This window comes from Sorex araneus, chromosome 1 (genome assembly GCF_027595985.1).
Source record: "Sorex araneus isolate mSorAra2 chromosome 1, mSorAra2.pri, whole genome shotgun sequence".
Lineage (NCBI taxonomy): Eukaryota > Metazoa > Chordata > Mammalia > Eulipotyphla > Soricidae > Sorex > Sorex araneus.
In genome coordinates, this window is record NC_073302.1 from 222,440,565 (window position 1) to 222,459,771 (window position 19,207).

General features: G+C 37.3%; 1 protein-coding gene across 5 annotated transcripts in view; it reads left to right on the forward strand.

Moving 5' to 3' along the window:
- INTS6 (integrator complex subunit 6) overlaps window positions 1-19,207 on the forward strand; it is a 111,990-nt gene that overhangs the window by 45,460 nt on the left and 47,323 nt on the right. For all 5 annotated transcript variants that reach the window (XR_008630669.1, XR_008630671.1, XR_008630675.1 and 2 more), the window contains 3 exons: window positions 11,465-11,648; window positions 14,520-14,645; window positions 16,366-16,520. Coding sequence is in view for 1 of the 5 variants with exons in the window: in XM_055141778.1 (XP_054997753.1) it covers window positions 11,465-11,648; window positions 14,520-14,645; window positions 16,366-16,520 (465 nt within the window). In the remaining 4 variants the exon portion in view is untranslated. The remainder of the gene's footprint in view (window positions 1-11,464; window positions 11,649-14,519; window positions 14,646-16,365; window positions 16,521-19,207) is intronic.

Genomic DNA, 19,207 nt, shown 5'->3' on the forward strand with positions numbered 1-19,207 from the left:
CACAGCAAATTTAGTGCCTGGGATAAAAACAAGGTCCTTGCAGGTCATGTAAAGTCTGTACCCTTGATCTGCAGTCTATTGTTTTTGATTTAATGCTAAATTATTTTGCTTGTTTTTGGCCCACCTGTCTGCTCAGGTCTCACTTGGTTCTCTGTGTTCAGGAAACCCTCCTCAGTGTTCACAGGAGCACGTATGGTGCTGGGCTTGCACCCGGGCTGCCTCACGGAGTGCAGCCTTACCTACTGTGCTGTGTCTTTGGCCTTGGTTTTGTTGTTGCTTTTTTCTTAATTTAGTCCTTGCAGGCATTTTCATTCTTTTCCGGGTCTTTGTCCATCAGTACATTTGGATATCTGTCTAGTAAAAGATTCTTAATATTTATTTTGCTGACCTTTATCTCTTTTTGTTTGTTTTGGGGCCATGTCTGGCAATGCATAGGGGTTACTCCTGGCTTTGCACTCAGAAATAACTCCTGTTTGTGCTCGGAGTGCCATATGGGATGGCAGGAATTGAACCCTGGTCAGCCGCATGCAACACAACAGCCTTACCTGCTGTAATGTCTCTTTAGCCTGTGACCTTTTTCTTTTTAATTTTATTTTTAAGGGCTGGAGAAATACTTTAGTGGGCCCTGTTATTTTTGATATGTTAAGTATCAAATAGAAGTAATGGCCCATAAGAAAAAAAGCTCTTTAGTATCCTCATTTTTTTTTTTTACTAGAAACCTTTTTTTCTTGCTTTTATTTAGACAGTGTGATTTTCATAATTGTTTACCAAGGATTTTCAGAAATACTGTGTTCCTATCTCTAATCCCACCATTTTGGGTCGTCAGTTTTCAAGGTGTCAGTATAAAAAGCACTGGTGCTCTTGGATATATGTGTATACCTGCATGAGTGTATATGTGTGTGTATGCATATACACACACATATATATCACATATACGATAGATACATAGATACACATGAAATGATAATCTTTTTAACATTGATCATCATAGTTAAACATTTTATTTTCCACGATAACTTTAAAGATCTGTTTTCAGCAACTTTCAAATATGTAGTGCAATATTAATTGTAAACATACTGTACATTTTACTTCCCATGACTTTTTATTTTAGAACTGGAAATGTGTATCTTTTGACCTCCTTAACTGCCTTTATATTTCTAATTGAGTTCTCATGCTTCTTAGGCATATTTCCTCTTTTCTATATTTCCTGTCTTGGGATGATAACTACTATACTCAGTAGGCGACACAGCGAGTCTCTTGACCCTGCGCCTGGCTGTCTTACCTGTGGCCCCGCAGAGTGGGTGGACTTCAGCTTCCCTCCCTGCCCCGAGCAGAGCTCCCGCAGCCAAAGACCTCCAGAGCCTAGCCACAGCCATGCTTAAGGCCCCTCTCCACACATTTGGATGAGCCTCTCGCATGAAGGTACTGGCAGAAGAATCCAGTTGTGTGGGACCCAGGACTGCGACTTCCAAGCCTGCTCGGATTGGGACTAAGCCTCGTCCACCCAGATCTCCTTTTCCAGTAGCTAGGAGGTCACACCCAGGGACTGTCCCCGGTGCCGTGTAATCCTGTCAACAGCCAGCATCCAGAGACTTAAAACCAAGCTTCCTCTGGGAGAACCTGGCAAGCTACCTAGAGTTTCCTGCCCACATGGGAGAGCCTTGCAAACTCCCCATGGTGTATTCATATGCCAAAACCAGTAACAATGTTGGGTCTCATTCCCCTGACCCTGAAAGAGTCTCCAGTGCGGTATCCTTGGGAAGGACGAGTAAAGAGAGGCTTCTAAAATCTCAGGAATAGGACGAATGGAGACGTTACTGAGACTGCTTGAGAAATTCGATGATCAACAGGATGATGATGATGATGATGATGATGATGATGATGATGATGATGATTGGATTTCAATTTTTCCCATGACGTACTTGCTTTATACTGCTGCTAGGCTTCAACCAGTGCTGCACCTTGCATGCTTTTCTTTCTGTTACTAGTCTTGTTCCATAATTCTGAAGTGTTTCCTATTTCTCTCCATGTTTCTCTCTTCAAAACCTACTTTGTGTTTATTGAGACATTGGCTCAGTTTGTTGTGGAAAAACTTTTAGACATTTAGTTTCATTTTTTTCTCTACTTTTAGAGTTCAGTTTGTATCAGTGTAATTACCATTTATATTCTTCAGTTTACTTACTCCTTTTAAGATTCAGAAATGTTGTTTTCTCTTTGACAACTTATTTTCCTCCTGTTCTTTTTTTCTGGATATCAGACTTTTGAAATAATTCATCATCATCATTTATCTTCTTCCTACTTCTTTTATTTGTTTTTATTTTTAAATTTAATCACCATGTGATTGCCTGTTACACAGCTGTTCATGATTGGGTTTCAGTCATACAGTGTTCCAGCACTCTTCCCTCCAGTAGTGTACAATTCCCAGCACCAGTGCCCCAGTTCCCACCACTCTGCCCTCAGCTTGCCTCAATGACAGACACTTCTCTCTCCCCCCCCCCCCCTTAAGAACGTAAGTTCTTTAATCTTGTGCAACAAATCTAGGCTATATAGATATTTTTCCCTTTTTTTTTTTCCATTTGATTTTTGGGCATTCCTGGTGCTGCACTTGAGTGGTGTACAGGGGACTTCTGTTTACTTTTTCTTGACCAGATAATAATCAAATTTGGGTATCTTTGGATTTAAATTTTTTTTTTTTTAAATAATAAGGAAAATGAAGATTTTGGCTGTCAGAGGTAAACCCCTAAGGAGAGAAAGGAAGCTGAAGGACCAGATGTTCGCTGTTAGAACTATTCCTACATCTATTGGAATAAAGGAAGCAAACAGATCATTAGGGCCTTGTTTTCTGTGGGGTCGTGCATCTGGGAGTCATAGAGTGAAAAGATACAACTGCAGCCCAAAGCTCTAAGCTCTACAGCAGAGGGGCGTCACCCTTCTGCCTGGTCCACCACCACTTTGCTAGTGAACTGATCGGATAGACTGACCTAGGAGGTCACGTCTGTACAAGAACTCGCTTGGTGTAGAAGCTCTGGGCTTTTTGGCATTTAGAGGTTTGATTAGAAAAAATAATTGATTAAAAAAATAATAGGGCAAGAGGTTTAGTTAAAAAAATAACAGGGCAGGGGCTGGAGCGATAGTACAGTGGGTAGGGCGTTTGCCTTGCACACAGCTGACCTGGGTTCGATTCCCAGCATCCCACAGGGTCTCCCAAGCACCACCAGGAGTGATTCCTGAGTGCAGAGTCAGGAGTCAGCCCTGAGCATCGCTGGGTGTGACCCAAAAAGCCAAAAATATATATATATAGGATAGAAATGTGATAGCTTTAGTCAAGATTGGAACATAAATTTCTTAATTTTAAAGGAAAAAACCTTTTTCCTATAATATTTAGCATAGCATATAATTATATAGTAATTTGTATGCTAATTTGCTTAATATCAGCTTGTCTGCCTGTCTCACAAGGGCTAGGACTGCACAGAGTTGCTATCAAATTTTATACTCATACCTGAGTGAACTTTCACACTGCCTTTAAGTGCCATAAAATTTAGCATTTGGTTATATACGTTATTCTGTAATTGTAATAAGTGTTATGTTGTGGCTAGAGCGATAGTAGGGTGCTTGAGATAGGGCCTTGCCTTGGATGCTGCAGACATGAGTTCGATCCTGGCACCACATGTGGTCTCCCAAGCACTGCCAGGAGTGATCTCAGAGTGCAGAGTTGGTATATGCCCTGAAGCATCATTGGGTGTTGCCCCAAAAAAACAGAAACAAAAAAGTTACCTTAATACTAGTTAAGCAACTGTGACTTGACATAATTTCTTTACAGTCAGTAATTTTTAATACTCTGTAGATTTTTAAATGCTTATTTATCATTAAATAGCCACGTTAATTCTTGGTAAATATTTTTGGTTTTGGGGGCCACACAAATACTTAGGGGTGTACTGGTTGATTTTAGGATTCATTCCTGGTATTGCTCAGGTATAGCGGACTGTGTGCTGCTAATTGAACCTATTGCTCCTGCACGCAAAGCATGTGCTCCAGCCCTCTGAGCTGTCTCTTGGAATGAATTTATTGATAGTGCACCAATCCTTTTGGATCCAGTTAGGCCTTGCTGTGAGGTGTGTACCACGTTATTCATTATTAATGAGAATTGAAAGTACTTGAAGTTTCCCATTTAGTACCAAAGTGACTTAATAAAGTCACTCTTATGCTTCCATTTTGTTGCATTGTGTTAAATTGAAAGAATTATCCTGTAGTACTTCACTGGAGTATAGAACATACATGTTCATACACACATTTTCTGTGCTCTGTGGAAAAGATTGGGATTCAGTATTCTGTGGGGTATTTGGAGAGTCATCTCTAGGAGTCAGCATGATGTAGTAAAAGCACCAGAATTCACTTTAAATGGCACATACGTTTTATAGCCTTTTACTTTCTTTTTTGTTTTTTCGCCACTAAGTTTATTTATTTATTTATTTATTTTTGAATCACTGTGAGATAGTTACAAAACTTTCATGGTAGTTTTAGTCATACAATGTACCAGCACCCATTCCTCCACCAGTGTACAATTCCCCACCAGCAATATCCCCTGTATCCCTCCTGTCACGCCCTCCCCTCCCCACCCCCTCCTGGCCAGGCACTTTTTCTCTCTTTGGGCATTATGGTTTGCAATACAGATACTGAGAGGCCATCATGTTTGTTTCTTTGCCCACTTTCAGCACACATCTCCCATCCAGCGTGATCCATTCTAGCCATCATTATTGTCATAATGGTCCCAAGTATACGATATTTAAAATGTGCATTTTCTCATATTTCCTTTGTTGGTGGGGTATAGTAACTTAAGATCAATATCAAGAGTAAAATTTGATAAGTTTTGACAAATAATACATATACACTCGTGATATAAAATGTTTACCATGTCAGAAAGTATTTTCTTATGCCCTTTTACATTAAGTTCTACCACTGTTTTCTCATAACCAGTGATCTGCTTCCTGTCACTATACTTTTGTCTTTCTGAGGTGCCATATAAGTGGAATCATATGGTATGTAATCTCGTATGTCAGGCTTCTTTCCTTTTACCTGTTGCTTCTGTTTTTATCTATAGAGTTGCATATGTCAGCAATTTGTTTCTTTTTTTGTTTTTCTTTTTGGGTCACACCCAGCGATGCACAGGGGTTACTCCTGGCTCTGCACTCAGGAATCACCCCTGGCAGTGCTCAGAGAACCACATGGGATACTGGAAATCGAACCCGGGTCAGCCGCATGCAAGGCAAATGCCCTACCCACTGTACTATTGCTCCAGCCCCAGCAATTTGTTTCTTTTGATTGTTGAGTAGTATTCCATGTATGGTTATGCTGTACATATATATATATATATACACACACATATATTTTTGCTTTTTTTCGGGTCACACCCAGCGATACACAGGGGTCACTCCTGGCTCTACACTCAGGAATTACTCCTGGCGGTGCTGAGGGACCTTATGGGATGCTGGGAATCGAACCCAGGTCGGCAAGGCAAGCGCCCTACCCACTGTGCTATCACTCCAGCCCCTATGCTGTACATATTAATGTTTGCTTACCCATTCACCACATTGAACAATATGCGTATTTTTCTGTTTTTCTTTTCCCTTTTTATGAGTAAAGGCACAATGTATGTTGGCATACAAATATTTTTGTGGCATGTATTTTAATTGCATTTTTCTTTGGTGCAATTGGTGGGTCATCTGGTCGTTCAAACTTTTTAAGAAACTACCTAAGAGCTCATGGATTGAGTAACTAAGAAAGTCTGACTTGTAAGGTCTGCATAAGCTTCCAACATGACATGGGCATTACGGTCCTGCCAGCCTCGCTAAGGCAGCCGTCGAGCTGCATCAGAGACTCGGTCTGTGCCTCCCGGGAGCTGGTGGAGGGTGGGAGGAGAGTCTTGGTTCTCAGGATGAGGCGAGGCTGGATCTCAAATCAGTCCCAATCTCCTCTCTAGTTTAGGCTGTCTGTTTACTCCTACAGGAAAGCATTCCAGAGATGGCAGATAGTTAAGGAAAATTAACTTAACAGATAATTAAGGAAAATTAATATTAAATTAAAATTAAAAATAGTTAAGGAAAATTAACTCCATAAATATATGGAGTGGGGAGAGTGCTAATTTCAAGGAGAATATGAGTTTCTCTGGAAAGATCTGAGGGGGGGAGAGTGTGAGGGAGAATCCTAAATAGAAAGAAAACAAAGCACCCTAAACAAGGCCATAGGCATTGACCTTGAAGGGAGATGCTGTAAAGGAGAAATTACTCACTGGAGTTAAGGGGCTGTAGGCGGCTCCACAGTGGAGTGCCCAGGGGGTGCTTTGCAAAGTGCTGGGGCTTGTGGGGCTTTGGGCGGGTGAGAATCCATTGTCAGGAAACTGGGCTTTGAGTGCTGGTGGTCTTCTGTATCTAGATTCTTCTCAGCTTTTATACTTGCTGAGTTATCTGAGCAGAGTCAGCCTCTGGGTTTGGCTTAGATTGACTGCAGGAACTTCTTGTGATGATATATTGGTTTTATGATCCAGGGGACAGGATTACTTTTGGCACTGCTCAGAGTGAACTGGGGTTGGTGCGTGCAAGACAGGCATTATCTCCCCAGCCCCTGGAATAAGTTTGTATATATTGGTTTTGTATCCTGCCACTACATATATGGGACTATTTCTAGTAGCTCTGTGTGTGAGTGTGTTGTGTGTGTGTGTGTGTGTGTGTGTGTGTATTCAGGGTTTTCTGTATATATCATCTGTATGTAGCAGATAGTTTTACTTTTTGCCCAGTTTGTCTTTTCATTATTTTTCTTACCCACCTGCACTTGCTTACTCTTCCAAAACTACATTTAAGAGAGCAGACATTCTAATGTAGTTACAGATCTTACAGAGAAAGCTGTTTTCCACCATGTTGTTAGCAATCGGTTTATACAGTACATGGGTTTTATTTTATTGAGGTATGTAACTTCTGTTCCCAGTTCATTAGGATTTTTTTTATAATTAAGTTAATGTCTAATCTTGTCAAAGGTTTTTTCAGCATTTTTGACATGAGAGCTTTATCTTTATACATTACATTAATTTGTAATATGTCAAACCAATATACATCCCTGGGATGAATTTCACTTGGCCATGATGAACTATTGTCATAATGTTGTTAAAGTTGGTTTTTTATTTTCTTTTGCTTTTTGTGTCACACCTGGCAATGCACAGGGGTTACTCCTGGCTCTGCACTCAGGAATCACCCCTGGTGGTGCTCAGAGGACCATATGGGATGCTGGGAATCGAACCCAGGTCGGCCTTGTGCAAGGCAAACGCCCTACCCGCTGTGCTATCACTCCAGCCCTGAAGTTTATTTGATTTGTTAAGATTTTGTTGAGGGTTTTCTTTTTTTTCTTTTTTCTTTTTTTTTTTTTGCATTTGTGTTCATCAGGGCTATGTTCGTCTGTGGTTTTCTGTATGTAGTGCTGTTCTTTTCGGCTCAGGAATTAGAGGGATAGTGACCTTCCGGTGAAAACTTTTCGGTTTGGGATTTTGATTTTAGGAAGATTTTGTTTCCAAACCTATCTAATATGCAAATAATAGTATCTCCCTCATTGGCATTTTATAAATACATGAAAAGCTCATAGAATGGTGGTTGGCATATAGTAAGTGCTCAGGAAATGCCATCTATTATTATTTTTTAACTTCTTTTATTGTCCATGTAGTTGGGTAATAGCAAGAGGTGGGAATTTTTTTTTTATTCTGATCTATGATTTACTGTATTGTTAATGATGGTTTCTCATGCACACAATTCCGCCATAACACTCATCACCAGTGTATTCATCTTCCCCTAAGGTCTCCAACACTGCCTCTTTCCATTGGATAAAAGAGTATTGGGAGTGGATGGAGACATAGAGAAATGTGCTTTATTTTTTAAAAATGTGTAATGTTTATAAGATGTACTAATTAGTGGCTTAAAACTTTGAATCAAAACTTGATTCAAAGTTTACTTATTTTTTTAAAAATACATCTTTTTATAATTGAAGCTTTTTATTTTGGGGAGAGGATGTTTGGACCACACCTGGCATTGCTCAGGGGACCATCAGTGGGAATTGAACTATTTTTGGCTATCATTAAGGCATGTGCCTTAACCCTGTTTTCTCTTTCCAAGCATCTTTTCATTTAATAGTTTTTCTTTTTTGTATTAATATCTTAGTATTTTAGGTTTTAGATTAAATGAATATATAAAGGGCTGTGGATACTAGTACTGTATAGTTTATTGAAGTTTTCAGAAAGTTTCTCTAAACCTATTTCCTGTCAAATAATCAGAAATAAAAATCCTGATGTCTTGATAGCCAGTTCTGTAATATCCCCCATTTACCCCCTTTTTTCTCGTATCTTTAAATGTATTTCTGCTGTTATTGTGAGGGCCGTTCCTATTGGTGTGTGGGAACCAGGCCATTCCAGATGGTGCTTGGGAGCCATTCCCAGTGTTGGAGTGTTATGTGATAGCAGGAATTAAATCCTGTGCTCCACCGATCTGAGTAGATCCTTGGTTCTTTAGGAATAATTCTTTCTTTAGAACTCTTCAGCTGAGAACTTATTTTACTAAGTATTTTTGAGTGTCTAGAACTTAAATATGTAATATTGGGCAAGTACATAAAAAATGAGTGACTGCATACTTTTTAGGAAATATTTATTTGCAATATATTCTCATAGGTGATCCAGAACTGTTAGATTCTTTGTAAATTTTTTTTCTCTTTGTGATTTTATTTAATCTTATATTTAGATGTGACATTAATAGTTTCTGCATTTGATTTTTCTTAAAATAATGAATAAATATTAAAAAATAATGATTTATAAATGAGGTGTAGGTAGCCATTGAAGAGAAAATGTTCTAGATTTTGGCAATTTCCTGCATATTAATAATAGTATTTCAGGATAATAGTAAGTGGTATAAAAATTCTTTCATGTTTGCCAAATTCTGTTATATTTGTTGTGGATTTTAAAAATTCAAATAAGCCAGAACATTGCAGATAATAGTGGTATAATTTCCTTTGTTTTTCTACTCAGTGTTGACTTTCTCTTTTTTTATTTTAGAAGAGTAAGTATGAATTTGTATAGTCCACAGGTTCATATTTTCACTTCCTTCTTGCATGTAATGTACATATACAAAAAGTACAGTAATTGTCTAACAGTGTTTCTAAATATTATTTCCTACATGTCATTTGCATCTTGCCTGTTTTTTCTGCTGAAGTAGATGCATAACAGTATAGTCACCCACTATAAGAAAGGGTGACACTTTCCTTCAATAGTCAAAAAAAGGATGGTCTTTTCAGTAAATGGTGCTGTACGTCAATTAGAAATCCCTTTAAGAAAAAATTCGCCTCTATCCCTGTCTTATGCAACAAACTCAGCTCTCGATGTATTTCAGGTTTAAATACAAAAGATAAGATATTAATGCTGTTAGAAAAATATAGGATCTTCATGATCTTTGAGGCCAAAAATATGCAATATAATTATGTCGTGGGGCTGGAGAGATAGTATAGGGGTAAGGCACATATAGATTGTCTCAAAAATCTTTGCTTTTGTCTGGTGACTTAATTCTTAACAGTTTTATCAAGTCTTCAACCTCCCCAGTTTTTGTATTTTTGTGCCACTGAAGAAATGGCATGATTGATGTGGTGCCTAACTTGACTCACTATCCACAGCCCCTTTAACTAAAGGCTTGGTCCAGGCTCAGTCCTTAGTTTCCTTTGTTTCCTCTGTCCTTAGTCTTCCCTGTACTTGTTGAACTCCTGCTACACACATTAGGAGACACGGTAACTGCTTCTCTTCCATTAAAATTGCTTTTATTGTTAAGGTAACACGGCTACAATAATGTTCATAGCTATGCTTTGTTCATAGTTATGCTTTTTGTGTGTATAAAGTTCCTGTACCTCTGCCACCTCCAGGGTGCCAAAAGTTCCTGTCCTCGTCATTCCTAGTCTGCTTCCTTCTCTCCCATCCCCACCCCTCCCTCTCCCCGTATTGCTTGGTCAACTGAGTTTTGTAGTCAAAGTCCAAATGAGATAAATTTCATTCCATCCTGTTGATTCCTTTGGTTTCTTTATGTATTACAGATGAGAGAGAGGTTATTTGGTATTTGTCCTTCTGATGTATTTTCTTTACATAATACCATAGCAAAGAGCAAGATTTCTAATAGCTGAGTACTGTTGCATTTTATATTTACATAAAATCTATGTATTAAATATAAATACATATACACACATACACCACAACTGCTATACATATACACCTACATACCACAGCTCCTTTATCCACTTTACTGTTGGACATTTGGGTTGTTTCCATATATTGCATATATTGGTTATTGGAAATAGTGCTGGAGTGATTTTGTCTTCTTGGGATAGATACCAGGAAGTGGAATTGCTGTGGAAAACAGCATGGACATTGCTCAAAATATTATAAATACAGTTTCCACCTCATCTAACAGTTCCACTTCTTAGTTGTCCCCATTTAATGATGTGTAAAGTTTGTTGGTCACTGTCACTGTCATCCCGTTGCTCATTGATTTGTTCGAGCGGGCACCAATAATGTCTCTTATTGAGAGACTTAGTGTTACTGTTTTTGGCATATCCAATATGCACAGGTAGCTTGCCAGGCTCTGCCGTGAGGGCTCGATACTCTTGGTAGCTTGCCAGGCTCTTTGAGAGGGGCGGAGGAATTGAACACAGGTCCGCCGAGTGCCCTACCGCTTTGCTATCGTTCCAGCCCCAAAGTTTGTTGGTACTTTGATCATTTAGAGGTTCTATGTTTATAATCACTTTAAAGTTTTTATAGATTCCTAAGAATCTTAGATTCTGATTTAGCAAGTTTGGGGTTGGGGAGAGACATATAATAAAAAGATACACACACCAAAAAAATAATCCCCCAAATTCACATGCAGTAAGTATCATTAACCTTTAGTACATTCAATATTTAACTAGTGTCACATTTACTTTGTACAGACGCTTTGGGGATTTGTTTATGTATAAGATGCTTGAAGCTGTTGTGATATAATAGAAAAAGCACTGACTTTGACCCAGAAGACTGAATCATTTATTCTCCAGGTTTTTTTTTCAATCTACGTAGCAAACATAAGATTTTTTTTAAAATCTTTTTAAAAAATGATTAAATGAAATTACTTTTTTCGAATCAGTATTTGTTGAATAAAAAATGAGAAATGTTGTAGTAATAGTTTAACTGATGCCTTTATAATAAAGCTTAAGGAACTAACAATAATTCTTGTGCCATTTTAGTTTCATGTGTACAAACTTTCGTTTTTCTCTTTTTTAAGTGATAGGCTATTCATGCAGTGGTTTTAAGTGTAATTAATATAAGTTGCCTATAAGTGCCTATAAGTTAATATAAGTAATTAAATGTAAATGCCCTTTTGGAAACAGTGATGTGTGAAAATCTTAATTTTCCCCCCCTTTCTTTCAGCTCCATTTACCTCTTAATTCTCCTTTGCCTGGAAGTGAATTGACCAAGGAACCTTTTCGTTGGGATCAGAGACTCTTTGCATTAGTGTTGCGGTTGCCTGGCACCATGTCAGTAGAATCAGAACAGTTGACAGGTGTGCCTTTAGATGACTCTGCAATCACACCAATGTGTGAAGTGACAGGCGGTAAGTCTTTTGTTGGCAAATGATTCATGACTTAAAGCAGTTTATCTGAATGTTTCAAAATACATATTTTAAAAACTTTGTTTTAAATAAGTTAATGTTACGATATGTAAGAATTAGACATATGGTTTTGAAACTTCGTTAATGAAGGTCTATGATCTGATTTGAATATATTGGATATACTATTTGGATTTTATTAGGTCTGTTACTGTTGTTTCAGCTATTTGGATATTATTGGATCTGCTAATGAGTGATTATTCTTTTCTGCTCACATATGCAGTGCTGGTATTTGGAGTTAAACGTCCACAATGTTTAATCTACAAAGGTTGCCAATGATTTTGAAATGTTTAGAATTATATTTGTTGCAGTTGTTTTGAGAATCATCCATAGAATGACATATGCCTGGTGAAGTGTACTTTTGCTTCCGAGGTAAAGATGAAGAAGGATAGTCTAGAGAAAATAAGCAGTGAGATTTTAAGTAGGTCTTATCTAGCCAGTTCAGAGTAATCACTGTTAAGTGAATATTTACAAAAATCATCAAACTGAATAGACTCTGAACCCTCTATAATATGGAATTAGTTAATAAGTGAGTTAAATTCATATGATTTTGAATGCCTGCTGTGTACCATGCATTTTTTCCCTCATGCTTTGAGACTTTAGTAGTGAAGTTATACTTGCAAGTACAAAGTTTGTAGAAGTATTGATGACAAAAATTATTTTTATAAACATTCTAAGGCTTTTCTAGATTAAATTGAATTTTCTTCCATAGTTTTTACTCACCTTAGAGATGTTCTTTTTTGTTGTTGTTGTTACTTAGTTTTACTAAAATCTAATCGCTGTAAATTTTTGTGATAAACTGTTTACTGATTTCATACTCACTATAACTTGATCTGGGAAGCAGGAATGGGAGATACTCAGGTGATTCCTGGCTCAGTGCCCAAGAACGATCCCTGGTAGTGCTGGTCTGGGGGCTGGGGGGGGGGGTTGTTACTATTTGTGATGTCTGGCTGGGGTTTGAACTAGGGTGGGAGGAATGCAAGGCAAAATATGCCTTAAACCTTCCTGCCTCCTCCCCCCTGCCCCTGTCCCAGTATTTTTTTTTTTTATGCGGATTTCACATAATTATAGGTGAGCCCAGCATCTCGGCTTGAAGTTACATGCGTTTCCCACACACATAATTAATGATCCTAGAAAGTTTATGCTTTAGTACAAAAATGTCATAGGTTCCAAGAAGTAAGTTTTAATACAGAGCACAAGAAAAGTCTATAGCATATAGACTCCATTTTGTAAAACTGGCAAAATTTGCCATTTTCTTTTAACTTTCAAGACTATTCATGGATATTTTTTATTTGTCAAGTAACTGAAATTTATTTACTTTTCTTATTGTCACAAAACATCCTTGTTTTATTTCATACTAAGATCATAGCTTATTATTTTTTTCCTGATCAGCTGGTAATATTAAAGGTTATGGAGTGTAGAAAAAATTACTATAATTACACATTTTAAAACATTTGTCTTTATTTGAAAAAATATCTTTGGTCTTTGGGCCACACCTGATGAAGCTCAGGGGTTATTTCTGGCTCTGTGCTCAGGTATCACTCTTGGCAGTGCTTGGGAACTATGCGGAATGTGGGGATCGAACCTAGGCCTGCTGCGTGCAAGGCACGATCCCTACCCGCCTTATACATTTGCTTTTTAAATAATTGTATCTTGGGAATATACTTAAATTTCATGATAACTTTTTGTAATCTTTTAAGTATTTTGTTAAATTGTCCGCTTTTAAAATGTATGATAAATACGTTTGTAGTATTTTAGTTTATCAGTTCTTTGAAATAAATATTGTTTCTTATAGACATCCTATTTAGCATTGATTTTTAGATTAACATAATGATTTCCAGGGAACAAGATATACCCAGATTAAGGTTCTAATGCCCTGTATGAATCTGAATCCTGGCTGGACTAGTAAGCCAAATTGAATAATTAGCTAGCTTATTATGTTTTTATTTTCTCATTTTAAACTAGAGAAAGCAATCTATTTGGTATTGCAGTCACTGTCACTGTCATCCCATTGCTCATCGATTTGTTCTAGCGGGCACCAGTAACGTCTCTCATTGAGAGACTTATTGTTACTGTTTTTGGCATATCCAATACGCACGGGTAGCTTGCCAGGCTCTGCCGTGCGGGCTCGATACTCTGGGTAGCTTGCTGGGCTCTCCGAGAGGGGTGGATGAATCAAACACAGGTCAGCTGCGTGAAAGGCGAACGCCCAACCGCTGTGCTATCTTTCCAGCAATACCAAATACCAATACCAATACTTTCTAATTGATATTGCAGTATCAAATAAAATATCAGGTGATTAATATCAAATAATAGGTAGTGATTGAAGGGTCTTTTAGTCACAGTAGGTTATGCCCATGTTCAGAAGCCAACTGAAATTGAGAAAAATATAAATATTTTACGTATGCAATAACTATCAGCAAACCGAATAAATAATGAATGGAATATCTCCTTTGCACTTAGCATTAACCTTATGATAATACTTTTTGGTAAGCCGGAATAGATTTTGGGAAATTAGTTACTAGAGATGTATTATGTATGTGATATTACAGATACAGCTACTGTGATTATTTTTCATTGTGGCTTATTCAGACCAAGATTTTAATATTTCACATTACTGTAATTGAAAAGAAAATTTATTATCTATTTAGAAAGTTGAGTTATTGATCGAATAACTGTTTTTGTTCATTTTTACATATGTGATTCAGGCTTTTTCTAGTGATCCTTTGTTAATGCTGTCAAACCTCTTGTGGTTCTTTGTTAATAAATGTAAAACTTTGTGCTGTTGACTAGTTCACTTTTTCTTTTTAATCTTAGGCCGCTCATACTCTGTGTGCTCTCCAAGAATGCTTAATCAATGCCTGGAGTCCTTGGTACAGAAAGTGCAAAGTGGGGTTGTGATAAACTTTGAAAAAGCAGGACCAGACCCCTCTCCTGTGGAAGGTATTATTGTGCTTCCTAAGCATCCTAAACATGGCTTTGTCCAGCTGGAATTGAAAAATCACAGTATTTTAGTCTTAATTTTAAGATTAATTTAGAGGGTAGTAAAGAGGGAAGGATAAGTCAAGGTAAACTGAGAGGTTCTGTAGCATCACGTAATTTTTTTGTTGTTTCTGGACCACACCCATTTGTGCTCTGAGTGCAGAGATCCCTTCTGGCAGGGCTCGGGAGACCATATGGATTTCCTGTGTGCAAGGCAAATTCCCTGCACATTGTACCGTCACCCCAGCCCCCCAGCTTTTAATTCTAATAATTGCTCTCAAATTTGCAGAAGTCCCAAACTCATTTTAAACATTTAAGAGTTCAGCAGTTCATATTTTTATTTTAATGTCATACATTACTTTTCTCTGATTTTTAATCCTTTTTTGTCTTCCTTGTCATTTAGTTCATAAGTACTTGCAGTATTAATGTAATTTCTTAGCTATGTTTTATTCTTCCCGTCCCCTGCCCTTCCCCTCTCTCAGGATCAAACTGGTTAAAACTAAATGGCTTGTGTGTTCCAAAAATGAGGATTTTTCTTTCCTTCACTGTTAAGTCTGATTCTTTTGTTTTTGTTTTGAGGGCTAAATCCAGATGTGCTCACAGCTTACTCCTGGCTGTGGTTCAGGGTTCACTCCTGCTGGGGCTCAGGGGACCATCTGGGGTGCCAGGGATCAAGTCTGGTTCGGCCACATGGATGGCAAGCACCCTTCCTGTTGCATTATCTCTCTGGCCCCTGAGTTGATTCCTTCAACTAAGTCCCACGTGGCTTTAATCCCATACTTGTGTTTATGAACTATTTGTATCAGCCAAAGAATATAAAGAAGTTACATTAAAAGTAATGAACAGTTTATATTTGCAAGCTTTTGCAATGTAGGGCAATAGTTTTTATCAAGAATTTAGAAGTCATTAAACATTTATCATGGGTGAGCCACTAGCAATGGAGTAGATAATTGGGGAAGGGAGAACATCAAAGAGGTGAGTTCCCTTGGAGGTGTTAGAGGAAAGGAACAGAGGACACTAAAGTGTATAAACTGGATTAATGTTTCTAGTTAAAAAGGTTCTTTTTCTTCAAAGTGTTAGGTGACTATATTTGTATTTTTATTCATTGAGTTAGAAACAGGCACTAAGGTAGGTGTTTTGAATATGATTGTTTTCTTTTTTTAAATTTAACAATAGTTTCTAAGTTTTATATAAGTTTATAACTCATCTATAGAACTATTTGTCATTCCTGTAAGCCAGAGATGATTCTATATGTCAGGGCAAATTAAATTGGTTTTATTTTTTCTATATATATTTTTAAATTTTAGACTGCTTAACTGTGTTATTTAACAATTCTTATTACTTATCTGGCATAATGATGTAGTCTGGGTGTTTATCCTTATCATGTAGTGCTGAGAATATTTATCACAAAATATGTTTCATATGTTTTGACTGATCAAGAAAGGTTGCTGTGGTTACTGCCTTTTAACTATTGAACTTGTAGTTGGAAATTGCAGATTTTGATTCTGGTGAATTTCAAATTAAATGTTAAACAAGTATAGCAGTATCCTTTTTAAGAAAAATAGAATTATCTAAAATTGAGTAATTAGGACTTTTTTATTTTGAAATTGAATAATGAATGTAATTTTGATTTTTGTCTTTTACCTTAATGACATATACATTTTTAATTCCTTTACTATAGATGGTCAACCAGATATAGCAAGGCCTTTTGGATCTCAGCCTTGGCATAGCTGTCACAAACTCATCTATGTCAGACCAAACCCGAAGACTGGGGTTCCCATAGGGCACTGGCCTGTTCCGGAATCCTTTTGGCCAGATCAGAATTCTCCAACACTAGTAAGTCATCCAGAGTGACTGTAACTTTTTAATACTAGTCAATATTATTTTAATACTATTGAATATAATTTAGCTGCTTTTCGGACTAGCTTTAGGTACTGCTGTTAAAGGTATGCCTTATAAAAGAAATTAGATGTCTGATGTACCTTTGTATAAACTCTTCTACTGCAGTGTAATGTATTGTTAAGTAGGAAGTAACATACAAATGGCATCTGTTTCTTTGAGAATCTAATTGTGTGTTTTTATATTTTTTACTGGCATCTGGATATAAAATTGTAAATTATAGCAGGTTTTTTTTTCAGACTCTACACAATACAGTATGAATATTTGTAATTGGATATAATACAGAATTTAAACAAAGACTTAAAAATTATTCTAGGGGCTGAATAAATAGTACAACCAGTAGGACACTTACTTTCATGCTAGTGACTGGGGTTTGATATCTGGCATCCCAAATGGTCGGCCAAGCACTGACAGGTATAATTCCTAAGTGCAAAGCCAGGAGAAACCCCTAAGGATCATTGGATATAGCCTAGAAACCAAAAATATTATTCTAATAGTTTGTCTGTAATCTTTAGGATGTAGTCAGAAGTTCATGTTGCCTTATGTTTTTACTTGTATTCAAGAGTTTTCAGCCAAGAGATTTAAGAAATGATATCACAGGACACTAATGATATCTTATGGGTGAGAGCATGACCGTTTTTTTGTACTTCTCCTAAAACATCACTGTCACTCTCACTGTCATCCCGTTGCTCATCAATTTGTTCCAGCGGGCACCAGTAATGTCTCTGTTACTGTTTTTGGCATATCCAATACACATAGGTAGCTTGCCAGGCTCTGCCGTGCGGGCTCGATACTCTGGGTAGCTTGCCAGGCTCTTGGAGAGGGGCGGATGAATCAAACACAGGTCAGCTGCGTGAAAGGAGAACGCCCAACCGCTGTGCTATCGCTCCAGCCCCTCCTAAAACATAAGAATTATATTTAAAAGATCATTCAGTAGCCTTTAATATTTCATGTAGCTATCATTTATAAATAAAATCGAAGCTTATGCTTCCTGCAGCTTCTCAGGATAATTTTTTATTTTCAATCTAAACATGGCTTATAAAGTAATTTTTTCTACTCATTAGGAATTTGGGACATATAACATCAAACTTGGTTTTGCATTTTTCATTGAGGTAGCATCATTATTTCTTTTCTTTATTTCTGTTGAACATCATAGATTTTTAGTCTGGCATTATGATAAACTTGTCATTTCTCTGGCTTTTTTTGCTTTCTCTTTTGGAGCTCTTACAGCTCTTAAAAGAACAGGTCATTGACAAAATGCTGCCTCGTGGTTATTTATTCTCATACTACAGTAGTATGTTTAAGTCCTAATTGAAAAAAAGACAAAGCCATTTCACAAGGATTATCTGTTAGTATTATTTTAGTAATCTGTTGCAAATTGTGATAAGCCACAAAAGAAGTTTGAAATAGGGTGAGATTTTTGTGGTAGTAGGAAGTAGTAGGAGGAAATTAAATATATATATATATGTATGTATACATATATATATGTATGCATATATACATATATATATATATATATATATACATATATGGGTTAAGGGACTAGAAAGAAAATATAGGAGGTAAGGAACTTAATTGCCTCGCAAGCAGCCACTTCCCATTTACCCTGGTTCAATCCCTGGAACCACATGTGATCTCCTCTGCACCCCCAGTGTCACCTCTGGTTTAGAGAAATGACAAGTACCTTTTCTATACTGGGTTTTAAGTGTATATAATATAAGACTTAGAGACTTATTGTCAAATAAGTCAAATTGCTCATAACTTTAAATGCAGCTTGAAGGAATTTTAGCATTTTTTTAGTGGAGTTCAAAAAACAACTGAAGATATTTTTACATTGCTGCCTTATGAAAATCAATCTAGAGATTATATTAGGCAGTTAGAGGAGTTGACTTAGAAGGTAAACTATTACCTACAGGGCTCTATATTTGCAATATGCAAGGGAGAAAATAATAAAGTCATTAGTGGTAATTTCTGAAACAAGATGTGGGAAATGGTCATTTTACAAGTAGTTTAGCATGATGGGAGCATGTTAAAAAGCAGAGAGGAACAGGATAATCCAGATCTTTGTAATGGACATTAAAAACACCTAGACAGTATTTTTAGGTGATTGGCTCCTACTTCCTACTAATTTTTTCCAGGGGGGAAATTACGTGTTCACATTCCACAGCTATAAGATTGAGAGGGTGAGGGTGAGTAATTTGGAGACTGAATAAAAATAGTAGTCTCGGGGCTGGAGAGATAGCACAGCGGGTAGGGCGTTTGCCTTGCACGCGGCCGACCCAGGTTCAATTCCCAGCATCCCGTATGGTCCCCTGAGCACCGCCAGGAGTAATTCCTGAGTGAAAAGCCAGGAGTAACCCCTGTGCATCGCCAGGTGTGACCCAAAAAGAAAAAAAAAAAATAGTAGTCTCATCTGTGAAATGAAGGGATGAATTCGAGTGATAAGAGCTAAGAAGATTAATTGCTAGAGATGAAAATTTAGTACTGACAGGGCAATAACTAAATGCTAAGTTACTGCCAGGTATGTGTATTTTAAATGACATAGAATTTGTGCAGTCCTCTTATTTAATTCTGTGTGGCAGTAAAATTAGGAGACTATAGGGGTGATATGAAGAATAACATCA